Source organism: Taudactylus pleione, unplaced genomic scaffold (assembly GCF_031769625.1).
Source record: "Taudactylus pleione unplaced genomic scaffold, aTauple2 ptg000897l, whole genome shotgun sequence".
Lineage (NCBI taxonomy): Eukaryota > Metazoa > Chordata > Amphibia > Anura > Myobatrachidae > Taudactylus > Taudactylus pleione.
Window position 1 is genome coordinate 17,194 of NW_028285298.1, and position 27,435 is coordinate 44,628.

Below are 27,435 nucleotides of genomic sequence, written 5' to 3' on the forward strand. Positions count from 1 at the left end.
AGATGTGTCCTCACTCATCTTTTCTGCTGTCGCGGCAAACAGCGCCTGGCAGCGCGCCTAGTTGCGGGAGTCTTTGCCAGCGCTGGACTTCTTTTCTAAGTCGTAACGAGATCCGACTAGGACGCGCCAGAAGACTGTACGGATTAATTAATTTGATATGAAAACAGATAAGCGAAGTTGTCCTGTGAACCCCAGACCGAAGACCATACTCCAAAGAATCCGCCCAGCGCCCCAAGGCCTTAGTGACCCAAGCAGAGGCAAGGGCCGGACGGACAATCGCCCCGGCCCATTAGGAAAGATGAATTTAAGAAAATTTGCCAGCTTCCTATCTGTAGGATCTTTGAGGGAGGCCGTCTTTTGGGATAGGAAGGGTAGAGGATCTAACCAACCTTGCCACATGCGCATCCACCGGAGAAGGTGACTCCCATTTAGCTCTGTCAGTAGCTGGACGGGGATAAAATGTGGAAATGCGCTTAGCCCACGCCTCCACCAGGAGGTCCAGTAACTGAGCAGAATAAGAAAACTCAGCCGTCAATTGTTTACCGGGAAAACCACGTTGCCATAAAATGTTTATTGGGCGTGGAAATAAATATATTCTCCATATTATATATATGTATCTATATATATATATATATCTATATAACAAGAGATATGGTAAGAACTTACCTTTGTTATCTCTGTTTCTACGAAGTCCATAGGGTCCACAGGGTTGACCTTGGGGTATAGGTTGGGAACCAAATCCGGGCACCACGCAGTTAAAGCTTTTAGCTCCCAGGATGCACTTGGGTCCACTCTCCCTATAACCCCACCCCCAGCCAGAGGCACCTCAGTTTGTAAGTAGCCAAAGGCCGGAGGAGGAGAGAAAAAGAGAGAAAACTGGAACACTCGATAACCATACTCACAGAAATGGGAGACGGAAAACCGGTGACCAGTCACACAGCCCATTTGAAGCCAGGTGCGTCAGGGCGGGCGCCCTGTGGACCCTATGGACTTCGTAGAAACAGAGATAACAAAGGTAAGTTCTTACCATATCTCTTGTTTTCTACTTCAGGGTCCATAGGGGGTCCACAGGGTTGACCTTGGGGATGTCCCAAAGCAGTTCAACCAAGGGAGGGGACGCTCCTGTGCTGAGAGGAGAATCCGCCGCCAAAAAGGAAGCATCCTGAGAGGCAAAGGAAAACAATGCCTAGAACCTTAAAAAGGTGTGGACAGAAGACCACGTGGCCACCTAGCAAGGCAAACCAGCCAAGGCGCCACAGCGAGCCACCCACGAGGGTTACATGGCCCGAGAAAACACAAGCAGCAACAACAGAAAGGCCTACCCATGGGTAGGCCCCTGAAGAAGACATACGAGGCCGTCCAGCCAACATATGGCCATAGGCCGGCCATCCTTTCCTGTTAAAACCAGAAATCTCAGACCACCAATAAGGAGTCCGATTTCCGTCAGGAACTTGAATGGATCACATAAATCCACAGAGGCCGGACCACAGTCAATGAGGCCACACCAGCCGAGCGGACTGGGGACTGAATGGCCGCACCATAAGTTCCAGAATAATATGGAACCTGAAAATCACTAAGAAGAAACACAGGGTGAGAGCAACTCACACCCTGACAAGATGCCCTCCAGAAGAGGGAGCCACCTGAGAACGCTCCCAATTCCGACACGCACCTGGTTGATATAAACTCCCTGATAGAAAGAGAGAAAGCCAAAGCAATAGACCATGTAATGGCTATCACAACCAGCGGTTCCATTAACTTTCCCCGGAGTTAACGAAGAACCACTACTAACTCCCAAGGAGTCTCTAGGGAGGACAAATGGAGGCATAATCCAGAAAACACTCCAAAAGATGAACTGGATATCAGAGCGGAGCAATTCCATATCCTAATCATACTGACAGTGTAGAGATCTGCCCTGTCAGGAAGGCCAGGCCGAGGGTGAAACCCAAGCCAGCCGGAAGGAATGCCAGAATATCTGGAAATCCTGGACACCAGAGGATCGTATTGATAGGTATAATACCATAAGAATTATGGCTGCCACAGTTTGTGGTAGGTCCCAGCAAAAGCTGATCCATGTGCTCTAATCATTCCAACGATGACAAAGCCAGGGAAGCCGTAAGACCACTGTAGGGACGTAGTCAAAGACAAACGACCCAGGTCCAAGGCAAACCGCAGGACCCTGAGACAACAGGTCTGGGCAGTGAAGCATCAGGAATGGAGTATCGATGGAGAGACTCCGAAAAACCAAGTACCCCTGACATCTGGGGCAATCAGGAGCCACCAGCAGGAAAGCATCTCTGTCTCGATTGAAACACTTCCCTCGAGGAAGAATGGAGACTGGAGAACACAGGTACGCAAATTGGAAGAACCACTTCACCGACAAAGAGTCACTAAAGGTTGCTTCAGAATCCCCAGCGTTGGAACGTAACACCATAGTGTGATAGAGTCAGAAGGCCATGAGTGTCACCTCAGGAGGGCCCCCCCCCCCCTGCTCACCAGGAGATGAAACCTCTCTTGGGGAAGAGACTAGTCCCCGGGATGCACGTCGTGACGGCTGAGGACTCCCGCTTCCCAATGGAGAGCACCTGAAATGAACACTGTCGAGATGGTCGGGAGGAGACCCTCAGACAATGTCCGAATGTATGACATACCTGACATTGCCACCCAACGAACAGTATTGCTAAAAAGGAAGCCACTGTTCTGACCCTGTCGGACTGAACTTTTTCAGGTTCACCGGGAAACAAGGGCTATGCCAGAGTGAAGGCCCAAGACAGGCTAAAGTTCCAACAAGTTAATTGACAGGGTGGAATCGACAGACATCCAATTGCACTGAAATGGATGCGAACCAGATACTGTCCTTAGCAAAGAATACCCTGGACGAGATGGTCATAGTCACCCGAAAAGGGACCGACTTGCCTCCGGGGAGAGCAGCATCGTTTGAACAGTGATCAGACAGAAAAAACTTGTTCCATCTGGAGATAAGCCAGTTATGGAAAGGCCTGGAATGGAACTAAGCCCATTCCACCCTTCCAAAGGCAGACACTGAATAGTGAACCATGCATCCCAGAGTGCAAAGACATATGTCGACTGCGCAGACATCCATGTACTCCTAATGGAAGAGTGGAGATGCCGTCTTACGCCAGAAGAATTCTCAGCTTCTGAGAATCCAGCAGGGCTCCTAGGTGAAGAATACCCAGAGAGGGATGCAGGGAGGACTTTTTCCCCATTGATTAAACGTCTGCACCCTGAAGAAGCCACAGTCAACCTGACTCGGCTGTAAAGTACTCCGGCGATCCTGCTAAGAGCAGGAGGCCATCCAGGTACAGGAGCATTGGGATATACTGAACAGAAGAACTGTCAGAAAATCCAAAACGCTGGTAAACCCCTGTGGGGCTGAGAGCAGTCCCAACAGGCAGAGCCCGAAAACTCGCAAGTGCTGTGATACAGCAAACCTCAGTCCATGCTGAGGTAAGGTCTCTGTAAGTACCCGTAGGCACGCGTCCTGTATATCCAGTGATACCATAAAGTCCCCAGGTTCCACACATAGTATGATGGAGCATAGGGATTGCCTCCTGAGCCCAGGTAGCTTTAGGAACTGGTTCAGGGAAATGAGACAGAGAATAGGCCAAAGAGGACCATTCAGCCACCGCACCAGAAAGAAAGCAGAACAACCAGTCCCTCGCTGAGAAAGTGGGGATGGCCCAATTAGCTCCGCTTACCGCAACAACTGTATATCTTTCTGGATTTGTAAGGCCCTGTTCCGAATAAGGGCCTGAGTACCATCACATGGAAATAGGCCGCCTGAGCAAAGAGAGTGCGTACCCTCCTACCCACGTAGCCGCGGCAACTAGACACTAGTACCGGGCAAACTGAGAAAATCGCCATCTCCCAGTGGTAGGCCTGTCTCGTCAGGCTGACGATATATCCGTAGGTTCAGAAGCAGGATCGGCTGGCAGTCCAGGCCTGCTCGGAACTGGATATGTCGGCCCTTGTAAAGGCCGACAGTCTATGAAGAAACAGACCTTTAAGCTGACCCAGAGGAGAAAAAGACTTAATAGTCTGAGGCCCTATAGTGAGCATAGCTGACGGCGGGAAATTTGTACTGCCACTGTCAAGGTCAGGACCCAACAAGATATACCCTATAGATGGTATCTGCACCTCTGCATTCCCAGAGCGCAGCCATAGGGTATTACGGAGGATACCGTCGCAGCCGGAACTCTGAAAATTAGGAGCTGGTATCCAATATAGGCATGTCCACCTATGACAACTGCATATATTACGTGAGCGACCAAATACATTTGAACCCCAGACGTGTTGGAGGGGAAAAAACATTACAAATGCATCAGCTCAGTATGCAATAGTATTAACCAACCATGCTATAGCCATGGTAGGATGGGTAACAACCCCTGAAAGCGAATATACTGATTTCAGGCAGAGTTACCACCTACGGATCAGAAGAATCAGACCACGCAGGAATGGGATGCGTAGTAACGTCTGTAATCCGACGAATAACACGCCCATCCACCCCAGGAGGGGCTCATGATCACCCTCAGGGAATTTGGGACAGGAGACCAAACACTGTTGTAATACCTCATATCTGGCAACAGCCAGAGTCCCGCCATGCGATCCACCCGCTAGTCAGCAACAGAGACCCAGAAGGCACGTAATACTGAGGGTGTATGATACAGGTGCAGGTCAACATTCACTCTAACCAGAATGGACCTGCTACCAGCCCTAAAACAGGGATAATAATACTTTAGATAGGCTTCCCCCCGTGTAAGAGGGAAAGAGCCCAAAACAGTATCCAGTTCACGGTAGAGCCAAGTGGGAAGTAACCACAGGGCGTCAACCACGCCAATTTGCGTTTCATAGAAAAACGACATCCACCCAGGGTGGCTGTTGTGGTAATCCCTGCAAGGGGCATGACAGACTATTGTGGCACCAGGGGGAATTCATATACTCGAAAAACCCCTGTAGGGAGCGGTAGTCTGTGTCACAGGGGAAGAGTGCAAGAAACTGCGAGATACCCTGAGATGGAAAAGGGCAGTATGGTGAAGTAACCCAAAGTGAGGTACAACAATGGGGCCCGCCCGGCGATCCGCAATTAAGAGGATCCCGAGAAAACAAACCGCCCAAGGGGGTCGTGAAAGGGGCCGGCACCCGATGACGCCACATACAGAACCCTTTAAGAGTTAAATCCTCCGCACTAACACCTGCAGCACATGGCTTGCAGGATAGTAAAAATGGGTGCAGTATAACGCTCTATCTCCTGGTCAGACATATCTGACCAAGCCTTGTGATCAAGCAGCGCTATACTGGTCCTGACTGATACTAAAAAGTAGCTGCAGGGACCCATTTTCAGCGTATGCAACACACAGTTCCACTCAAAATATGGCAACGTGCAGCACGCAACAGTATGTGACAAACCTCACAAATATTAACAAGTATATAAATGTGAGGTCTCAGAACCACCCCAAGTACAGCTGTATTAGGGCAGATAAGGAAAGGGATAGATATACACTGACAGGTGTAGAGAATAAAGTACAGTCAGCACTAGCATAAGTCACATACAATGCAGATATACACATATATACATAAACATGTCATATAATATACTGCACTATTACACTGCATGCAACTTACCCAGATTCAGTGTCTGGGAAGGCTACAGCGCTGTGTACACTGACCTGATGGTGAGGTACGCAGGGGGACTGGACTCACTGCCATCTCCAGAGATTTCTGCTGCACCACAGAGAAAATGGCCGCTGGAAACCTCAGAAGAAGCGTGGCCCGCGGAGGAAGCAGCTCAGCAACGCCAGACTATAGATACTGAAAGGCGCGCTGAGCTGAGGGGAGGAGCCGCTGTAACAGGGAAGGCTGTCTCCCCTGGCCGGCTATTAACCCCCGGGACGCCGGCTCCCTGCACCGAACACTAAGTCCCTGGTGGTCTAGTGGACACACGGGGTATGGGGGGCCCGCCGCCACTGCCGGCGCCTCCGGTCTGTTCCCAGAGACCGGAGGCACAGGACTGCATTTCAAATGCGTGGATCACCGCAAGCGGTGACCCGCGCCTTACCTGCTCCCCGTGGATCCGGCAGCAGTCCTGGGCGCCCGCAGAGTCCGGCTAGTACAGACTCTGGGGTCCCGCTGAGATCCCCAGATCTGTACTGGCGTCTCAGCGCCAGCGGGGTGACGGAGCGGCAGCTTAGACGTCCTATGGACAGTCTGACGCTGCCGCTCTGAAGAATCCAAAGGAAAAATAAAAAACTCTGTCCTTTAGAAAAAAATAAAGCTTAGGGGCTGCTAATCAGCTCCCCACTGCACTAAACGGTGACCCGATTCCGGCCGGGCACCAACTTAAACTGAGGTGCCTCTGGCTGGGGGTGGGGTTATAGGGAGAGTGGACCCAAGTGCATCCTGGGAGCTAAAAGCTTTAACTGCGTGGTGCCCGGATTTGGTTCCCAACCTATACCCCAAGGTCAACCCTGTGGACCCCCTATGGACCCTGAAGTAGAAATATATATATATATATATATATATATATATATATATATATATGAATCATGAGCTGTCAGCAGTTGTCTTTGTATTGAATGATCTGCTTTTCCTGGGCAAAGTAATCCACAACAGAAAGGATAATGGGTTTGTCCTTATCTGTTGTTGCCTATTTACATAGTGGTAATGTACCTTACAGGCTTTAATCTGGAGTGAGCGTTGGAATATATATTCCCGTACACTAGAGAGAGACGTGTCTGCTTCTTCCTACTCAGCATATACACAATCTCCTCATGTCTGACAGGTTTCCTGTCTCTAACAGGCAGGACAGCTGCACATCACAGCTCAGTGTATGGTTAATGTGAATGGTAACTTCTCTCGATAGTAAATGTAACAATACCTGGAGGTGTAGCCGATGCTGGCCGAGGGAAAGTTTGTGATCCAGGAACTTCCCCTTTGTTACCGATCCAGGACGACCCCGGATACTTCTGGTTTTGGTTGTTGGGAGATTCTGGGGAATAAAATAAATAAAAAAGTTTATTATATAAGAGCAGCAATGCATTATGTTCTGATAATTAACTTTTATTCTACTCTTTATATATTTTTAACCTGTTAAACATAAAACAGTCAAATTACAACCATACTAGTCAAGAGGGCGAGAATGGTCTATATTATACCACGTATTAACCTGTTTTCTAATATAGCGTGCATGAATACAAATTTTAGCCAACACGTAGTGAGGAGTGAAGTCATAAAATGATTAATTGTCCGATCATAAGACATAACCGATTGCGAAAATCACGAACGTGAAAGAATCGCCGAGGCTGGCCTGCCGACATCTTTACAAGGTCTGTTTCCAACCTTCATGGGCCGACACACAGAAGAGGTAACACTTGTGTCCATGTCGAGGGGGAGAGCACTGAATGATAATGCATCACAGATAATCTAACAAGCGGTGCTATGGAGCCAGTACTATTGTACTACAGAAGAGTGGACACAATATAAACAAATAAGACGTCACCGGCATACAAACGTGCTGTTCCAACCACTAAATGTAACAGAAGAGACAGTGGAAAAATGCAAAATGTCAGTATAGAAAATCCCTATATTGAAAACAATAAAAGAAAAGTAGGGACAGAAGTAGAGAGAGAGTTATACTAACAAATCCTCCTATACACCTTATAAACAGGCATGCACACAGAAAACATGCAATGCATAAAAGGAATAAGAAAATGGGCAATTGTTGCTCAACAGCCGCGACAGGGGAGGAAGGGGCTCGAGTATATCCTGACTAGCTGGAGTGCGGTATACAGGGAGGCGGGAGCCCTGGTGTCTCTCTGTGTGGTTGAGGCAGGTAACGTGTTAAAATGGCCGCCCAGCGTTGTAGGGAGGGAGGAGAGACAGGAGGAGATTGCACAATGGTGGGTATCCTGCATGAGGGGACGTGCCAAGGGCTGGAGGAGGAGCCAATAGGGAAGGCTATCCTACCCAGTTTGGCTTACCACCCAGGGGCAGCACTAATTAATAGTGCCCCACTGCCAGTATCTGCCCTGGTGGTCTAGTGGGGGAGCGGAGACGTTATACCAGTACCGCTGGTGGCCTTTCACACTGGTGGTAAACAGGGAGCCACCTTACCTGTCCCCGATGCGTCCGGCTGCGGCTCCCCCTCTGTGTGTGGAGCCGGGTCGGGGTCACTGACCCAGACGCCCGCACTCCGGCCGCCGCCGATCATTGGAGCAGCAGTGAAGGCGTCTCAGGCGCCGACTCACTGTCTGCTTTGAAAGTAAAATAATATAATGAGCAACCCCTATAAAACCTTGCCCCAAATGTAAAACTGCTCCTCTAGTGCTGGGGGCGGGGTATAGGGGAGAGGGAGCCGATGCTGCTGGGAAAAAAGTAGTTATCCGTTTGGTGCTCAGACTCCAGCTCACCTATACCCAGCGTGATCCCTGTGTTCCCCATGGAGGTAGAAGCCCATCCCCCAGAGCATGCAACATTTTAACTTTTTTATAAATCACTTGTTTTGTTTCCTTCAATATTATCAAAATCAATTCATCTCTCTCAGGTACTTGCAGCACAATAATCTGCAATCAGGTCACATTTCTGGGTGCTATCGCTTATTATTGTCAGCAGGTTTTTTGTTTTAATACACAGTAAAACTGCAGCTTAGAGAACAAAGAGCAGCCGGCTCCATATAACCACAACAACTGAATAACCTGAACAATGGGAGCAGCCGGTCGCATGTGTATTACATGTAAGCAACCAAAAAATAAAGAAAGAAGGCTAGGGAGTAAGAGACAGAAAAGAGAGGGGAGGATGGAAATACACAATACAAGTATATGAGGAAGATGAATGGAGACACCAGAGGAGAATAGGGGCTAATGCCACCCCCAGGACAATTAGTAGAGTATTTAGGACTGCGGAACCGGTGCTTTATAAGTAGGATAGGCTTTGAAATCAATCCAGGAAAACCATGTTGCCATAAAATGTTTATTGGACGTGAAAAAATAAAAATCCTCCATATTCATATAAAAATTAAGAGCTGGAGTGAGCGTTGGAATATATATTCCCGTACACTAGGGACAGACGTGTCTGCTTCTTCCTGCTCAGCATATACACAATCTCCCCTCATGTCTGACATGTTCCTTATTTTACTAGTAAGTAGGCTCTTATGGGCAGAACTAGAGAGGTCAATCCCGGGATCGGGGGGATCCCAGAATCTTGGCCTAAAAATGGCCAGGATTTAATCCCAAAATTGGAAGCTTCCAATCCCGATATTGCCCATGAAAGGTTGCTTTTTTAGACGCCATGCCTCCATCAGAGTGCTCAGACGCTGTCCGGCTCCTCCTCCCGGGAATGTGAGGACACAGGTCACACTGCGCAGCCCTGCGCCGGCTGGACCGCCCACCCACTTCTCTACAGGACACCAGAAAGCCCCGCCGCCTGCCGCCGAAAGCCCCCGCCGCCTGCTGGTAAGTCACTGTGGGGGCTAGACTGGGGGGGAATTATTATTTTTCTTTAAACCAACCCAATTCCGGTTACTGTATCCCGGGATCGAGTTGTAATGTACCTTACAACCTTTAATCTGGAGTGAGCGTTGGAATATATAATCTCATACACTAGAGACAGACGTGTCTGCTTCTTCCTACTCAGTATATTCACAATCTCCCCTCATGTCTGACAGGTTCCTTCCTTTACTGGTAAGTGAGCTCTAACAGGCAGGACAGCTGCACATCACAGCTCAGTGTATGGTTAATGTGAATGGTAACGTCCCATGACAGTAACTAAGAACAAAGTGAATTATACCTGAAGGATTAGCTGATGCTGGCCGAGGGAAAGTTTGTGATCCAGAAAATTGCCCTTCGTTACCGTACCAGGACGACCCCGGGTACCTCTGGTTTTGGTTGTTGGGAGATTCTGTAAAAAAAATGTATTATGTTAATTACATAAGAGAAGAAATTCATTATTTTCTGATAATTAACTTTCATTCTACACTTTTTTTTAACCGGTTATAACATAAAAAAAAGGTCAAATTACAACCATAAAGGTAAAGAGGCCGTTCTACTTTATCTGTACAACACACAAAAGGGTGCAAAGGCAAGAATGGTATATATTATATACTAGCTGGGATACCCGGCGTTGCCCAGGTTGAAGACTGGACCCTGAAGTGCACCTGCAGCCTTTATTTGTTTAAATTGTCCCATTCCATTGATCCTGAAAAGGACCCCACCATCTGCTAAGATGCCTGCAGTGGTATAACTACCGTGGGTACAAGGGGTACGGCTGTTATGGTGCCCGAGCTGCCTCTGTGACCCGCCGCTCCTCCTGCACCCAGTCACGCACATCAGGTGGGCTGGTCCAGCCAGGGCCGTCGAGGGGCGGCCCGGGTGTCAGTGATGTTGTTTTGAGCTGGCGCACTGGCATGCAGTGATGGAGAGACCCTGCCGCTGGTCGCGAGGCAAATTGGAGCTTGCGGACCGGCATCAGATTCAAATTATGCCGGCGCTGTCTGTCCATGTCTGTTGGTGCATCAGCTGTAATTAGCTGGATGCCTGGGCCCAAATCCACACCTGCTGATGGCACACAGGGAGGCAAAAGGATACTGGAGGGACACGGGGAGGTGAGTTGCTGGGGGGGCATAATGTGTAAGGGGCACTACTATTGTATGGAATAATGTGTTATATGGGGCACTACTACTATGTGGCATAATCTGTAAAGGGCATTTCTGTGTGGTATAATGTGTAAGGGTCATTACTGTGTAGTGTAAAGGGCATTTCTGTGTGGTATAATGTGTAAGGGTCATTACTGTGTAGTGTAAAGGGCATTTCTGTGTGGTATAATGTGTAAGGGTCATTACTGTGTAGTGTAAGGGGCATTACTGTGTGGCATAACGTATAAGGTGCACTACTACTGTGTGGCGGCAAATGTACGTGTTTTTTTTTACCCTGGGGGGTTTTAAGATCTTGCTATGTGGCCAACAAAGTTAGTTAAGTCCTTGCATGCAAAAAAAGCCCCGGGATTGGCCTCCCTAGGCAGAACAGCTGAACATCACAGCTCAGTTTATGGTTAATATGAATAACTTCCCCTGATAGTAAATAAGAACAAAGTGAGTTATACCTGAAGGATTAGCTGATGCTGGCCGAGGGAAAGTTTGTGATCCAGAAAATTGCCCTTCATTACCGGACCAGGACGGCCCCAGATACCTCTGGTTTTGGTTGTTGGGAGATTCTGAAAAATAAATAATTGTTAATTACATAAGAGAAGAAATTCATTATGTTCTGATAATTAACTTTCATTCTACGCTTTATATATTTTGAACCGGTTATAACATAAAACAGTCAAATTACAACCACACTAGTCAAGAGGCCGTTCTACTTTATCTGTACAAAAAACAAAAGGGTACAAAGGCGAGGATGGTATATATTATATACTAGCTGGGATACCCTGCGTTGCCCGGGTTGAAGACTGGACCCTGAAGTACACCTGCAGCCTTTGTTTGTTTAAATTGTCCTCGCCTATAACCCCCATTCCATTGATCCTGAAAAGGACCCCACCATCTGCTAAGATGCATGCAGTGGTATAACTACCGTGGGTACAAGGGGTTCGGCTGTTATGGTGCCCAAGCTGCCTCTATGGCCCGACGCTCCCCCTGCACCCAGTCATGCACACCACGTGGGCTGGTCCAGTCAGGGCCGTCGAGGGGCAGCCCGGGTGTCAGTGATGTTGTTTTGAGCTGGGGCACTGGCATGCAGTGATGGAGAGACCGTGCCGCTGGTCGCGAGCAAATTGGAGCTTGCGGACCGGCATCAGATTCAAATTATGCCGGCGCTGTCTGTCCATGTCTGTTGGTGCATCAGCTGTAATTAGCTGGACGCCTGGCCCCAAATCCACACCTGCTGATGGCACACAGGGAGGCAAAAGGATACTGGAGCGACACGGGGAGGTGAGTTGCTGGGGGGGGCATAATGTGTAAGGGGCACTACTATTGTATGGAATAATGTGTTATATGGGGCACTACTACTATGTGGCATAATCTGTAAAGGGCATTTCTGTGTGGTATAATGTGTAAGGATCATTACTGTGTAGTGTAAGGGGCATTACTGTGTGGCATAACGTATAGGGTGCACTACTACTGTGTGGCATAACCTGAACTGGCTCTGTGTAGGGGCAAATGTATGTGTTTTTTTTACCCTGGGGGGGGGTGGGGTGTTTTTTTTTACCCTGGGGGAGAAGGGTTTAAGATCTTGCTATGTGGCCAGCAATGTTCTAGTTACGCCCTTGCATGCAAACACAAAGGCTCTGGATTTAATATGAACTTGCATGAGTCATCAAGTTTGCTCAGACTGAGGTTAAAAGGATACTTTTGTAGCTCTCACAGGTTTTTGGCAGACTGACAATTTTTACTGGAGCCAGCCCTGGAACCTGTGTAATTTAAGCGTGTCCTCATTTTTAGGGTTAGTGTGAGAATGTGTGGCCCTGACGAAGTTCAAACCTAGGCAAAAACCTAATCCCGGTCAAACTACACCACCCTGCCAAATTTGGTGGAGCTAGGTGGCCGTGCATAAAGGACAAACAGACTTTCTCGCTTATTATACAGATTAACTTGTCTACTACCAAAAAATTAAGAATACAAACTTACAGGGCTGTCCTACTTTATCTGTACAAAACTATAAAGGTGCAAAGGCAAAAATAGTAGTACCTGGGCTAATTTATATATAAACCCGTTTTCTAATATAGCATCTAAAGCCGGGTAACACACTAGACTATGTCTGTGCCCGACCTAGTCAGCGACAGGACCCAGCATTGGAAAGTGCACATGTACGTGTCCTGATTTGCCTATTTACATAGTGGTAATGTACTTTACAGGCTTTAATCTGAAGTGAGCGTTGGAATATATATAATCTCATACACTAGAGACAGACGTGTCTGCTTCTTCCTACTCAGCATATACACAATTCCCCCTCATGTCTGACAGGTTTACTGCTTATCCTGGTAAGTGAGCTCTAACAGGCAGGACAGCTGCACATCACAGCTCAGTGTATGGTTAATGTGAATGGTAACGTCCCATGATAGTAAATGAGAACAAAGTAAATTAGACCTGAAGGATTAGCCGATGCTGGCCGAGGGAAAGTTTGTGATCCAGAAAATTGCCCTTCATTACCGGACCAGGACGACCCCGGATACCTCTGATTTTGGTTGTTGGGAGACTCTGTAAAAAAAATTCCGTTAATTACATAAGAGAAACATTTTATTATTTTCTGATAATTAACTTTCATTCTACACTTTATAGTTTTTTAACCTGTTACAACATAAAACGGTTAAATTACAACCACACTAGTCAAAAGGCCATTCTACTTTATCTGTATAAAAAACAAAAAGGGTGCAAAGGCGAGGATGGTATATATTATATACTAGCTGGGATACTTGGCGTTGCCCGGGTTGAAGACTGGACTCTGAAGTACACCTGCAGCCTTTATTTGTTTAAATTGTCCTCGCCTATAACCCCCATTCCATTGATCCTGAAAAGGACCCCACCATTTGCTAACATGCATTCAGTGGTATAACTACCGTGGGTACAAGGGGTGCGGCTGTTATGGTGCCGGATCTGCCTCTGTGGCCCGCCGCTCCCCCTGCACCCAGTCATGCACACCAGGTGGGCCGGTCCAGTCAGGGCCGTCGAGGGGCAGCCCGAGTGTCAGCGATGTTGATTTGGTAAATAAGAACAAAGTGAATTATACCTGAAGGATTAGCTGATGCTGGCCGAGGGAAAGTTTGTGATCCATAAAATTGCCCTTCGTTACCGGACCAGGACGGCCCCGGATACCTCTGATTGTGGCTGTTGGGAGATTCTGTAAAAAAAAAAAAAAATTATGTTAATTGCATAAGAGAAAAAATTAATTATTTTCTGATAAGTAACTTTCATTCTACAATTTTTTAAAACCTGTTATAACATAAAACGGTTAAACTACAACCATACTGGTCAAGAGGCCATTCTACTTTATCTGTACAAAGGCAAGAATGATATAATATTATATTAGATATTAGCTGGGATACCTGGCGTTGCCCGGGTTGAAGACTGGACCCTGAAGTACACCCGCAGCCTTTATTTGTTTAAATTGTCCTCGATTATAACCCCATTCTATTGTTCCTGAAAAGGACCCCACTGTTTGCCAACATGCATTCAGTGGCATAAATACCGTGGGTACAAGGGGTGCAGCTACTATGGTGCCAGAGATGCCTCTGTGGCCCTCGCTCCCCCTGCACCCAGTCATGCACACAAGGTGGACTGGTCCAGTCAGGGCCGTCGAGGGGCAGCCCGGGTGTCAGTGATGTTGAGTTGGTGCAGGCCCGCCAGCTGTAATGCACTGGCAGGCAGTCATGGAGAGACAGTGTCGCCGGTCTGGAGCTTGCGGATCAGCACCAGATTCAAATTGTGCCGGCGCTGTCTATATAATTCTGTCGGTGCATCAGCTGTAATTAGCCGACAGCCCAGCCCCAAATCCACACATGCTTATGGCACACAGGGAGGCAAAAGGATGCTGGTGGAACACAGCAAGGTGAGTTGCTTGGGGGGGGGGGGGGGGGTATGTGGAGGGAGAAGGGAATAATGTGTAAGGGGCACTACTATTGTATGGAATAACGTATTATATGGGGCACTAATACTATGTGTGGCATAATCTGTAAAGGGCATTACTGTGTGGTATAATGTGTAAGGGTCACTACTGTGTAGTTTAAGGGACATTGCGGTGTGGCATAACGTATAAGGTGCACTACTACGTGGCATAATGCGTACTAGGGGTACTACTGTGTGATGTAACCTGGACGGGCTCTGTGTGGGGGCAAATGTACATGTTTTTTTATGGGGGGGGGGGAGGGAGTTAGGTGGGAGGGTTTAAGATCTTGCTATGTGGCCAACAAAGTTCTAGTTACATACCTGCATGCAAACACAGGGGCTCTGGACTTAATATGAACTTGCATGAGTCGTCAAGTTTGCTCAGACTGAGGTTAAAAGGATACTTCTGTAGCTTTCTCACAGGTTTTTGTCAGACTGCCAATTTCTACTGGAGCCTGCCCTGGAACCTGTCTAATTTAAGCGTGTCCTCATTTTTAGGGTTTGTGTAAGAATGTGTGGCCCTGACAAAGTCAAAAACTAGGCAAAAACCTAATCCTGGTCAAACTACACCACCCTGCCAAATTTGGTGGAGCTAGGTGGCCGTGCATAAAGGACAGACAGACTTTCTCGCTTATTATACAGAGTAACTTGTCTACTACTATAACATTCAAAATACAAACTTTAGCTAATACAGGGCTGTTCTACTTTATCAGTACAAAACAATAAGGTGCAAAGGCAAAAAATGGTAGTACTTGGGCTAATTTATATATAAACCTGTTTTCTAATATATGGGCATATTCAATTAGCCGCGAAACGTCTTAAAGGTTTCGGCTGCCTGACTTTTCGCCTACATCGCCAGTATTTTTGCAGAGAATACTTTTCGTGCGCGCCCCTGCTACTTGCCGTATTCTATTCCAAAGGACGCGAAAACAGGCGAAAAGTGCTGTCAAAAATGGGGAAATCAGCCTGACACCCCCCAAAAGATGCACTAACATTGGGGATCAATATAGATGTCCCCAAATAGCCTTACTGAAGCTATTTGGGGTACTTAAGTGCTGTCAATTGCTTCTAATTAGCGGCTTTGCACAAGTGGTGAAGAATAGCATTAAGCAGTATTTTTTGGTGAAAATAAGTAGTTCTGTCAAATTTGGGGTACTTGAAAATGGGTGCTAGCATGGTTTTAAAGGCGCTAAAGTGAAGTTTTAAAAAAACGCACCTGTGGCAAGCACCTGCAATCAAAAAAACATCTCACCCATACTTGCAGAGCCCCAAGAAGTGCATTTCGCTACTTTTTATGTTTGTACCCCAACTTTGTACTTTTTCATCCCCATTTTCAAAGTAATTTTGTCGAGTGTTTCTCATTTTTTTTTTAGGGATTTTTTGACGCAGTTATGCTTTGAGGGGGCTGTCCCAAGGGTGCTCGGTGGTTTCCCCACCTTTGCACCCCAAAACCGCAATTCTGCACTCATTTCCGCCTGCTATCAGAGGAAAATATTTTCCACCTATTACATTGCATTGACTTTCCGCGTATGCGAAAAAAAATCTTTGCAATTGAATACGGTGAAAAGTTTCCGCCTGGCGAAATGATGTCATCCACGATACTTTTTCGCATATTCCTACTTTTCACGGCTAATTGAATACGGTCCATAGCATCTAAAGCCAGGTAACACACTAGACGATGTCTTATATGCCCGACCCAGGCAGCGACGGGACCCAGCATTGACAAGTGCACATGTACGTGTCCTGATTTGCCTATTTACATAGTGGTAATGTACCTTACAACCTTTAATCTGGAGTGAGCGTTAGAATATATATTCCCGTACACTAGAGACAGACGTGTCTGCTTCTTCCTGCTCAGCATATACACAGTCTCCCCTCATGTCTGACAGGTTCCTTCCTGTACTGGTAAGTGAGCTCTAACAGGCAGGACAGCTGCACATCACAGCTCAGTGTATGGTTAATGTGAATGGTAACGTCCCATGATAGTAAATGAGAACAAAGTAAATTATACCTGAAGGATTAGCTGATGCTGGCCGAGGGAAAGTTTGTGATCCAGAAAATTGCCCTTCATTACCGGACCAGGACGACCCCGGGTACCTCTGGTTTTGGTTGTTGGGAGATTCTGTAAAAAAAAATAGTTCATTACATAACAGAAGAAACTCAACTTTATAGTTTTTTTAACCTGTTATAACAAAAAACAGTCAAATTATAACCATACTGGTGAAGAGGCCGTTCTAATTTATCTGTACAAAACACAAAAGGGTGCAAAGGCGAGAATGGTATATATTATATATTAGCTGGGTTACCTGGCGTTGCCCGGGTTGAAGACTGGACCCTGAAGAACACTTACAGCCTTTATTTGTTGAAATTGTCCTCGACTATAACCCCCATTCTATTGTTCCTGAAAAGGATCCCACTATTTGATAACATACATGCAGTGGCATAACTACCGTGGGTACAAGGGGTGCGGCTGTTATGGTGCCCGATCTGCCTCTGTGGCTGCTGCTCCCCCTGCACCCAGTCACAAACACAAGCACACAAGGTGGGCTGGTCCAGTCAGGGCCGCTGAGGGGCGGCCCGGGTGTCAGCAATGTGTATTTGGTGCTGGCCCGCCAGCTGATAACAGCTGGCGCACAGGTCAATGGAGAGACAGGTCCACCGGTCGGGAGGCAAATTGGAGCTCGCGGACCGGCACCAGATTCAAATGGCACCGGCACTGTCTATCAATGTCTGCCGGTGCGTCAACTGTAATTAGCCCGGCACCAAATCCACGCCTGCTGATGGCATAACGTATAAGGTGCACTACTACTGCGTAGCATAATGTGTATAAGGGGCACTACTACTACGGGCTCTGTGTGGGGGCAAATGTACGTGTATTTTTACCTCGGGGGGAGGGGGAGGGTTTAAGATCTTGCTATGTGGCCCACAAAGTTCTAGTTGCGCCCTTGCATGCAAACAGAGGCTCTGGATTTAATATGAACTTACACGAGTCATCAAGTTTGCTCAGACTGAGGTTAAAAGGATATTTTTGTAGCTTTCTCACAGATTTTTGGCAGACTGACAATTTCTACTGGAGCCAGCCCTGGAACCTGTGTAATTTAAAATTATCCTCATTTTTAAACACCACCACCATGCCAAATTTGGTGGAACTAGGTCCAAAACTCTGGCCGTGCATAAAGGACAAACAGATGGACAGACAGACTCTCGCTTATTATACAGATTAACTTGTCTACTACTAGAACATTAAGAATACAAACTTTAGCTAATACAGGGCTGTTCTATTTTATCTGTAGAAAACAATAAGGTGCAAAGGGAAAAAATGGTAGTACTTGGGCTAATTTATACATAAACCTGTTTTCTAATATAGCATCTAAAGCCGGGTAACACACTAGACTTTGTCTAGTGTGCCCGACCTCGTCAGCGCCGGGACCCAGCATCGGCAAGCGCCGACAGCGATGACGAGGGCTATTCTGCATTCGGCGGCATGGCCCTCTGCTGACGTCATCGCCCATTAGACCTGCATGCAGGTCCGACAGAGGTCGTCGATGACGACATGCGGCAGCACGCGCATAGTCAGCGACTAAGCGGGTAAACACTAGACGATGTGCCGGATATGTCGCTCCGATTCGACATCTAGTGTGTACCTAGCAGTGCAACACAAACTTTAGCCTACACATAGTAAGGAGTAAAGCCATTAAAGACTTAGGGGTCTATTTACTAAGCAGTGTTAGGAGACAAAGTGAAATGAGATAAGGTACCAGCCAATCAGCTCCCAACTGTCATGTCACAGGCTGTGTTTGAAAAATGACAGTTAGGAGCTGATTGGCTGGCACCTTATCGCCTTTCACTCTGTCTCCTAACACTGCTTAGTAAATAGACCCCTTAATTGTCCAATCTCTTATGTAAAAAAAAAAAAAGGAAAAAAAGACAACTGATGTCATTGGAATTAAAGTAAAAATCATCAGCCTAAACCTTGTAGTGAAGGATGTGGGATCAGATGGGAATAGGCGTAGGGAATACAATTAACTTTACTTGACCCTCTGCGACCCCGTACACACTGTGCTAAAAATAGCTCAATGTGTACGAACAGGAGGTCGGGCGATAAATGCTAAACAGCCCATAAGCTGCAAACTTCCGGTCGTTGCAGGAGCGTTATAAGCAGTTTATCGGCTAACGCTCCTGCATACACACCTACAGTATATACCGATACCAGCTGATCACGCTGAGGATTCTATAGGTTTCTACCCGGCTTTATAGTTTATTATTTGTCACCAGTTTTAATTGTTTTGAATGTTCTGCTTTTCCTGGGCAAAGTAATCAATGGTAAAAGAGGATGTTGTTTTGTCCTTTGTCCTGTTATAATGATTTGCCTATTTACATAATGGTAATGTACATTACAGCCTGTAATCTGGAGTGAGCCTTGGAATATATATTCCCGCACACTACAGACAGACTCTAAACTCTAACAGGCAGGACAGCTGCACATCACAGCTCAGTGTATGGTTAATGTGAATGGTAACTTCCCTTGACAGTAAATAAGAACAAAGTGAATTATACCTGGAGGCTTTACCGGTGCTGGACGAGGGAAAGTTTGTAATCCAGGAACTTCCCCTTTGTTACCGATCCAGGACGACCCCGGATACTTCTGGTTTTGGTTGTTGGGAGATTCTAGAAAAAAAAACAAAAACCATTATGTTTATTATATAAGGGCCTGATTCAGAGCCACTCGTAAGCGGCAGCTCGTTCGCTCCGAGCGATGTTTGCCCAACTGCGCATGCATACGGATCGTTATACGCATGCGCGAACCAGTCAGTGCGGTCGAAATTCATGTGCTCGCAAAATAGCGAATGCCTGATAATTTGAGGCGTATGTGGGTGGTAACAGGGGAAGGTGCTTGAAAACGGGGAGTGGAGATCCGATCGCAGGCGTGCTTAAAGGTCAAAACGGGCGTTTTATGGGTGTGCATAATTAAAACAGCAGCGTCATTGACCACGTCACTGGGGCTTTTTTTTAGCCAGAACTGCTCGCAAAATTGTGGTAGCAAAAACCAACCACAAGAATAGCGAGCAGTTCATACCCTGTTCGATGTACTCGATTAATCTAATAGCGGACATGACGTAGGATGCGAGCGGCCAGGGGGCGTAGTTTCCCAAAAAACTACCGCAAATTTTGTTCGCTCGTTCAGACCTAGAGGCGTGAACAGACCGCAAACAGCGAACGGTTCATTTGAATAGCCACCCCTATTTTCAGGACGAGCGAGCGCAAATAGCGACCGGCTCTGAATCACGCCCAAAGTGCAGCAATTCATTATGTTCTGATAATTAACTTTCATTCTACGCTTTATATATTTTTAACCTGTTCTAACATAAAACAGTCAAATTACAACCATACTAGTGAAGAGGCCGTTCTACGTTATCTGTACAACACAAAAAGGATTCAAAGGCGAGAATGGTAGCACTTGTGCCAATTTATATAAAAACCTGTTTTCTAATATAACATCTAAGAATACAAACTTTAGCCAACACACAGTAAGGAGTAAAGCAATAAGAGACTTCATTGTCCAATCTCTTCTGTCTATTACATGGGTATTTGTGAGCTTCACAGTTATCGAGGTTGAGCAGAATGTTGGCTCGGATGACCACGCATCAGAACGAGCTCCGAGCACCGGGGCTGGACCAATCCTGGGCAGTGTGACCTTTGTGGTGCCATGTCACAGTGATGTAAGGCAGCAGCGCACCTACATGCTGAAGGCATACCACATGCATGAGGAATAGTTATTATTATCATCCTTTATTTATATGGCGCCACAAGTGTTCCGTAGCGCCTTACAAAGTACATAAACATAAGTGAACAAGAAACCAGTAACTTACAGTACAATACAATACAGGACAAGCACATGCTGCATTAGCGATCATAACACTCAACATAAGCAGCAGGGAGTCAGCAATCAAGTGTTAGATGCCATTATGGGGAGTAAGGAGTAGAACAAAGTATAAGGAGAGGCGCATGAGGGAAGAGGGCCCTGCTCGTGAGAGCTTACATTCTAATGGGGAGGGGTAGACAAACCGGCATGACACAGATGGGGTAGATAAGGAGGAAGGATCATATAGTAGTGGGTTAGGATGAGAGCTGGAAGGCCTTGATGAAGTAGTGGGTCTTGTGAGCCCGTTTGAAGATTTGCAGAGAGGTGGAGAGTCTGATAGAGAGAGGGAGAGAGCTCCAAAGGTAGGGGAGCAGCACGGGCAAAATCTTGGAGGCGGGAGTGGGAGTAATTGTGGTTTGCTGCTTACCAAAGGAGGAACCAGATCGTGATCCACAACCTTACTGCCCTCACGGACGGCAAAACTGATGGTGGTGTAGAGGTAGTGTTTAAGGATGAGTAACAGGGTTTGTCCTAAATAGGGATGTGCAGGCTCAAATTAGTTCGGGTTTTCCCGCCAAATTCATATTTTTCCCGCCAAAAGTCGGGTCTCAGAAAGAGGCAAAACGTCATCTTTCATGGACAAACATCTTTCATGGACTTTTGTCCAGGAATGATGATGTTTGTCCAGGAAAGATGACGTTTTGCCTCTTTCTGAGACCCGACTTTTGGCGGGAAAAATATGAATTTGGCGGGAAAATCCAAACTAATCCGAGCCTGCACATCCCTAGTACTAATCTGTTGCAATGCTTTGCCTATTTACGTTTTGCAATGTACCTTACAGCCTGTAATCTGGAGTGAGTGTTGGAATACATATTCTCATACACTAGAGACAGACGTGTTTGGTTCTTCCTGCTCAGCATATACACAATTCCCCCTCATGTCTGACAGGTTCCTTCCTTTACTGGTAAGTAAGCTCTAACAGGCAGGACAGGTGCACATCACAGCTCAAATGTCTGGTTAATGTGAATGGTAACTTCCCTAGTTAGTAGGGCAGCACGGATGGTGTAGTGGTTAGCATTACTGCCTCACAGCACCGAAGTCTTGGGTTCGATTCCCACCACTGGTCTTAACTGTGTGGAGTTTGTATATTCTCTCCATGCTTACCCAGACAAATTTACTCTAGTGTGTGTGTGAACATGTGGTAGGGGATATAGATTGCAAGCTCCACTGGGGCAGGGACTGACTGAAATATGCTCTGTAAAGCGGAATATGTGTGCGCTATATAAATAACTGATAATAAATAAATAATAGTAAGTTGTAAAAACAAAGTAAAATATACCTGGAGGTTTAGTTGATGCTGGCAGGGCGAAAGTTTGTGATCCAGAAATTGGCGCTTTGTTCCCAAACCGGGACGACCCCGAAAACCTCTGGTTTTGGTTGTTGGGATATTCTGTAAAAAATATTTTCTTTATTATATGAGAGCAGCAATTCATAATTTGCCGATCACTTTCATTCTACGCTTTATATATTTTTAGCCTGTAAATGCATAAAACAGCAGGCCCAGAGAGACAAACCTCTGAGTAGAAGTTACGTTAGATTTGGATTACTTCATTAATGCCCCCAGGCCTAGAATCAAAGTTGGAACTCCATGATCAAGAAATTATCCAGATCATGAAGATGGTTTCTGCTCTGGACCTCGGAATAGCATCCATGACTGCTCCCAGACTGGGCCAACTGATGGTTGCAAGGCTTTGAGGGTCTTCACACCTTTAGCCTCCCCCTCCATGCTCATTCTCGGCTTTACTTTCATCTGAGGAACTTTATCCTTTCACTTCCAACCAAACCATCGGCCACTCCGTAAAACACCATCCCCATTTAAATCCACATGCCTTGTGAGAGGGTCTCCATCACTTGATTTCACAGCTATGTAAACTAGGTTTACAGCCATCTTCTACCTCTACCCCTGCTTTCGCCCAATAACATGGTCTAGTCATTAGATGAGAGTGAACCTTCTGAGGAAATAACAGGTCCCTCATTTCCCTTTCAGCACTGAGTTATGGCTCTTAAATTTAACGGATCCGCCAATTTCCAGGTTCAAAACAGTAATTACTTAAACATTTAACCATGTAACTACAGCAGTTATTCGCTGTCATTGGAGAGTCTCCTCCCCGTCCACAATCTCTCAATGGTTCCAGAGGATTGATCTTTATGACAAATGGAGGATTCAACATCCTTGGTCTTTGCCAGATGCTCGAACAAAAACGCATATGGCCACATGATTCGACTGGTAGAGAATAACAGAATCTGATGTCTATAGATTCATTTACCACCGTCCCCTCGCATTGATACTGCGTCAAAAGATGCAGACCCTCCTTCAATTTGTGCATGAGCATCACCCAACTTTACACTAAAACTCGTAGTTTATTTTCTTCTACAAACCCACCAATCGCATAACAGCATTATGGTCAGATGCTTGTTACCGGAATGGGATTGAAATGCCGCCGGTTCAAATCCTGACAGCATCAGCACCGCCAGGATGAAATCCCGACAGCGGCAGGTAAGTAACCCAACCCTCCCCTCTCCCTGCCCCTAACCCAAACCACCCTTAGGGGGTGCCAATCCTAACCTCCCCCCTAGTGCCTAACCGTAACCTCCCTCCTAGCGGTGCCTAAACCTACCCACCCCCCTCCCCCGCACCCTAAACCTCCCGGGAATGGGGTGCCTAACCCTAACCTCTCCCCGATGGTGCCTAACACCCCACTTCCCCTAGCCTAACCCTCCCCAGGGGGTGCCTAACCCGAAGTCCCCCCAGGGTGCCCTAAACCTAACCCTTCCCCCCCCTGCGGCTTTGAGGACAGGTGCCACGGACTTACCTCGTTCAGGCCCGCGTCTCCCTGCTGGTCTGTTTGGTCTTGATGCTCCAGTAGGTGGTCTGTTATCACCTTTAAAAGATGGATAATTCTCCCTCTGGTCGCCCCTTATTGCAGAGTCTGTAAATATTTTCAGACACAATTTATAATGAAGGCCACAAAACCCCTCCCCACCAATACGGAAACCTCATAGACAAATATTTTCTTACCACGGGGTGTAGAGGACGGTGCCGCTCTGGGCCCCTGTGGTTGTGTTTCGGTAGGAGGTCCGAACTGTGAAATGGGAAATAACGGTTTTTGATTGTATGTTTGTCTCTCAGGACCTGTAAGATAAAACGGACATTTAATGTACACCTGCACACCCCCATGTCACAAACGCAGATATAAGTCAGGCTGATGCGCCGGAAAATCGTTCACGCACTTTGCTCCGACCTGCGACTTACACCGGAAATTCAGACAAAGCAGCCATAAGGTTGAAACATACGGGAAACACAAAACGATTTTTATAGGACTACTGAATATAAAATATAAGTTGAGAGCGACCAGTAACATATCTACCTACACAAGTTTGATGGAATGAACAATGGCCCTCATTCAGAGCCGCTCGTTAGCGGCAGTACGCTCGTTCCGAGCGATGTTTGCACATCTGCGCATGCGTACGGTTTTTAGTACGCATGCGCGAACCAGTCAGTGCGGCCGAAAATCGTTTGTACGCTATATAGCGAGTGCCTGCTATTTTGAGTGACAGAATGAGGCGTATGTGGGTGGTAACAGGGGAAGGTGCTTGAAAATGGGGAGTGGAGAACCGAACGCAGGCGTGCTTAAAGGTCAAAACGGGCGTTTTATGGGTGTGTATATTTAAAACAGCAGCGTCAGTGACCACGTCACTGGGTTATTTTATAGCCAGAACTGCACGCAAATTTGTGGTAGCAAACACCAACCACAAGAATAGCGAGCAGTTCATACACTGGTCGATGTACTCGATTAATCTAATAAATAGCGGACATGACGTATGGTGCGAGCGGCCAGGGGGCGTTTTTAACAAATAAACGAGCGTATGTTTTGCTCGCTCGTTCAGACTTAGAGGTGTGAACAGACTGCAATGTGCGTACGGTTCATTTGAATAGCCACCCCTTGTTTTTAAACGAACGACCGCAAATAGCGAACGGCTCTGAATCAGGCCCAATGTCTAACATATAACAATATATTACTCCATAACAGAGCAAACACCTTGTCCCTGCCTGTAACAGTTCAGCAATGTTCTTGCTCCAACTAATATTTGCCCCACTTCTATGAACATCCAATTCTAGGGGCCGTATTCAATTTGGTGGGAAAAGCCGTTTTCGGCAAAACTTTTTCGCCGATGACTTCATTTTCGCCGATTCCACTTTTCCCCGTATTCAATTTGGACGACTTTTCACCGGTGCGAAAAGTCAATGAATCAGACCCGGCGAAAAAGTATCCCCATTGAATAGGTGGCAAGAAAAAGTGCAGAATTGGGGTTTTGGGGTGCAGACTTCTAAAAACCACCCTGTACCCCCTTGGGAAGTCCCCAAAAAGGTAATCTGTGTCAATTTTTTTTTAAAAAAGTATCTTAGGACACCCCAAAAAAGTACTTTCGCTTTGGGGGCAAAATAAAAAAAAAAGTTGGGGGACAAACTTAAAAACTAGCGAAATAGACTCGGGGAGGTCCCCAAGTATGCCCCAGGTGTTTTTTTTAATTGTAGGTGGTTGCGGCAGGTGGGTTTTTAAAGTTTTTAAAATCTTCACATTATCAACTTCAAAATATGCTAGTACTCATTTTCTTGTACCCCAAATGTGATGGGACTAGTTATTTTGACCAAAAAAAACACCAAAATGCTATTCTTCACCACTTCTGTAAAAACACTATATAGCCCTGATTGAGACCATTTAAAAAAAAAAAAAAATACCTTCAAGCAGGGCTATTCGGGGGTATCCAGTGATCCCCCATGTCAGAGCATCTTTTGGGGGGTGTCAGGCTGATTTCCCCCAAAAAGACAGAACTTTTCACTGATTTCAGTTTCGCCGGGTCCCATTTTCGCCGATTCCAAATAGAATACGTGGTTACGCGGGAAACGAGTGATACTTTTCGCCGGCGAAAAAGTCCGGCCTCTGACTTTCCGCTCCAAATTGAATATGGGCCTAGGACTGGCTATGGCATTCTCATTTTATTTTTTCCTTTCTACATGTTTATGTGTTACACGCCCTTCTGGCGGACACAGCAGGAAAGCAGTGACATGAAGAGAAGATAAGTAGGGGGAGTAAGCTCTATACTTTTGGCAGTATGGTCCTCTTTTACCCCGCAGTGTACCCCCCAGTCCTGCCAGCTTCCCTACTTTATGCATTGGGAGGAATCTAAATTGGGAAAACTTATGATGCTCTGTACAAAATACTCTATTCCAGGGTGATTAGGATTCCAGGGAACCTCATTGTTTCTGTTGACAGCGTAGTGCACATTATGATTATCTTTAATTTAATTAAGAGGTGTACACTGCCCTGTACAAGAGGTAGATATAAAACAAATACATTAAACAGCATAAATGCAATGCACAACAGCACCAATGCACACACACTGTAGAAAAACCACAGACTAAGGGGGAAATTTACTAAAGTGAGAGTTTTTAGAAGAGAGGCCCTGATTCAGAGCTGAACGCTCTGAGCAGAACGCTCGCTCTGAATCAGGGCCCTCCTCCATGAAAATGGAGCGTCCTCCGGGACGCTCGTATAGCTGTGGGTGACCACCCACAGCTATAGCGAGCGTCCATGATGATGGTCGCGATGGTCAAAGACCATCGCGACCATTGGGCTTGCGACGAGACCCTGCGGTAGGGTCTCGCTGCCGCAAGCCCAGGAGTGATTTTGGCTCTATCAGAGCCAAAGTCACTCCCACTGACATCATTACTGATGTCAGTGGGGCCGGACTCAGACGGTAGGCGTTCCCATGGGAACGCCTCCGTCTGGCCGCCACGCCCCTGGCACGCCCACCAAAGGGGGCGTGCTGTCAGTCACCATCGACAGCACGCCCCCTTTGGTGCGAGACCCCGAGCACGTATTTCTCGTCGCTCGCTGGGTCTCGCGCATGCGCACGACAAAGCTCCCTCCGTCGTGCGCATGCGCAGTCTCAAAACATCGACCCGCTAGCGAGCGAACTTTGCTCGCGAGCGGGTCTGAATGACCCCCAGAGTTTTAAAAGTGATGTTGCCCATAGAAAACCAAATCAGATTCTAGCTATTATCTTCTAGAAGGTGCTAGTTAAATGATAAGTAGAATCTGATTGGTTGCTATGGGCAACATCACTTTTAAAACTCACTTGTAAAAACTCTCACTTTAGTAAATTTACCCCTAGGAGTGAGAAGCACAGGAAGGAGGACAGGGCAACTAGCTGTGGCTATGGTCAGCAGGTGATGGCACGACAGCTCTCAATGAGCCTTTCCCAATGGTGTGGGGGAGCAGTGCTGGTCAGAATAGCTGGAGGGGGGGTGACTAAAGACCAGGAGCACCAGTGCTACAGAAAGTGCAGAACAACGGGCACCGGGCACTAACGCGGAAAACAATGGCGCAGCACCTGGTAAGATCTTAATATTTTTTGCTTTAGCTCAAATTTCACTCAATTGACAAACTTGGTTTTCATACAATAGACAAAAACATTTTCCAACTGCCACCCAATTATTGCAACAGGTCTGATATTTACGTCTACTTCCAAATTGTGTGACTTGGGAATACCATTCAAACAGAGGGTCTCATTCAGACCCGCTCGCGAGCGCAGGACGCTCGCAAGCAGGTCGATGGTCCCCAAATGCGCATGCGCACGACGGAGGGAGCTCCGTCGTGCGCATGCGCGAGACCCGACGAGCGACGGGGTAGCCATCGCTCGGGGTCTCGCACCAAAGGGGGCGTGCTGTCGATGGTGAGTGACAGCACGCCCCCTTTGGTGGGCGTGCCGGGGGCGTGGCTGCCAGACGGAGACGTTCCCATGGGAACGCCTACCGTCTGGGGCCGGCCCCACTGACATCACTAGTGATGTCAGTGGGAGTGATTTTGGCTCTGATAGAGCCAAAATCACTCCTGGGCTTGCG

At 46.9% G+C, this 27,435-nt stretch overlaps 1 protein-coding gene across 2 annotated transcripts in view; it reads right to left on the minus strand.

Moving 5' to 3' along the window:
* The window catches only part of LOC148474025 (uncharacterized), a 90,902-nt gene that overhangs the window by 8,154 nt on the left and 55,313 nt on the right, over nucleotides 1–27,435 (minus strand). The window contains exons 25-34 of one of the 2 annotated variants that reach the window (XM_088459156.1): nucleotides 23,548–23,661; nucleotides 23,342–23,458; nucleotides 21,808–21,918; nucleotides 19,163–19,273; nucleotides 16,617–16,727; nucleotides 13,731–13,841; nucleotides 13,091–13,201; nucleotides 11,110–11,220; nucleotides 9,799–9,909; nucleotides 6,893–7,003 (exon numbers count right to left, since the gene is read on the minus strand). In XM_088459156.1, coding sequence (XP_088315282.1) covers nucleotides 6,893–7,003; nucleotides 9,799–9,909; nucleotides 11,110–11,220; nucleotides 13,091–13,201; nucleotides 13,731–13,841; nucleotides 16,617–16,727; nucleotides 19,163–19,273; nucleotides 21,808–21,918; nucleotides 23,342–23,458; nucleotides 23,548–23,661 — 1,119 coding nt within the window. The remainder of the gene's footprint in view (nucleotides 1–6,892; nucleotides 7,004–9,798; nucleotides 9,910–11,109; nucleotides 11,221–13,090; nucleotides 13,202–13,730; nucleotides 13,842–16,616; nucleotides 16,728–19,162; nucleotides 19,274–21,807; nucleotides 21,919–23,341; nucleotides 23,459–23,547; nucleotides 23,662–27,435) is intronic. The other variant, XM_088459157.1, reaches the window with a different exon arrangement.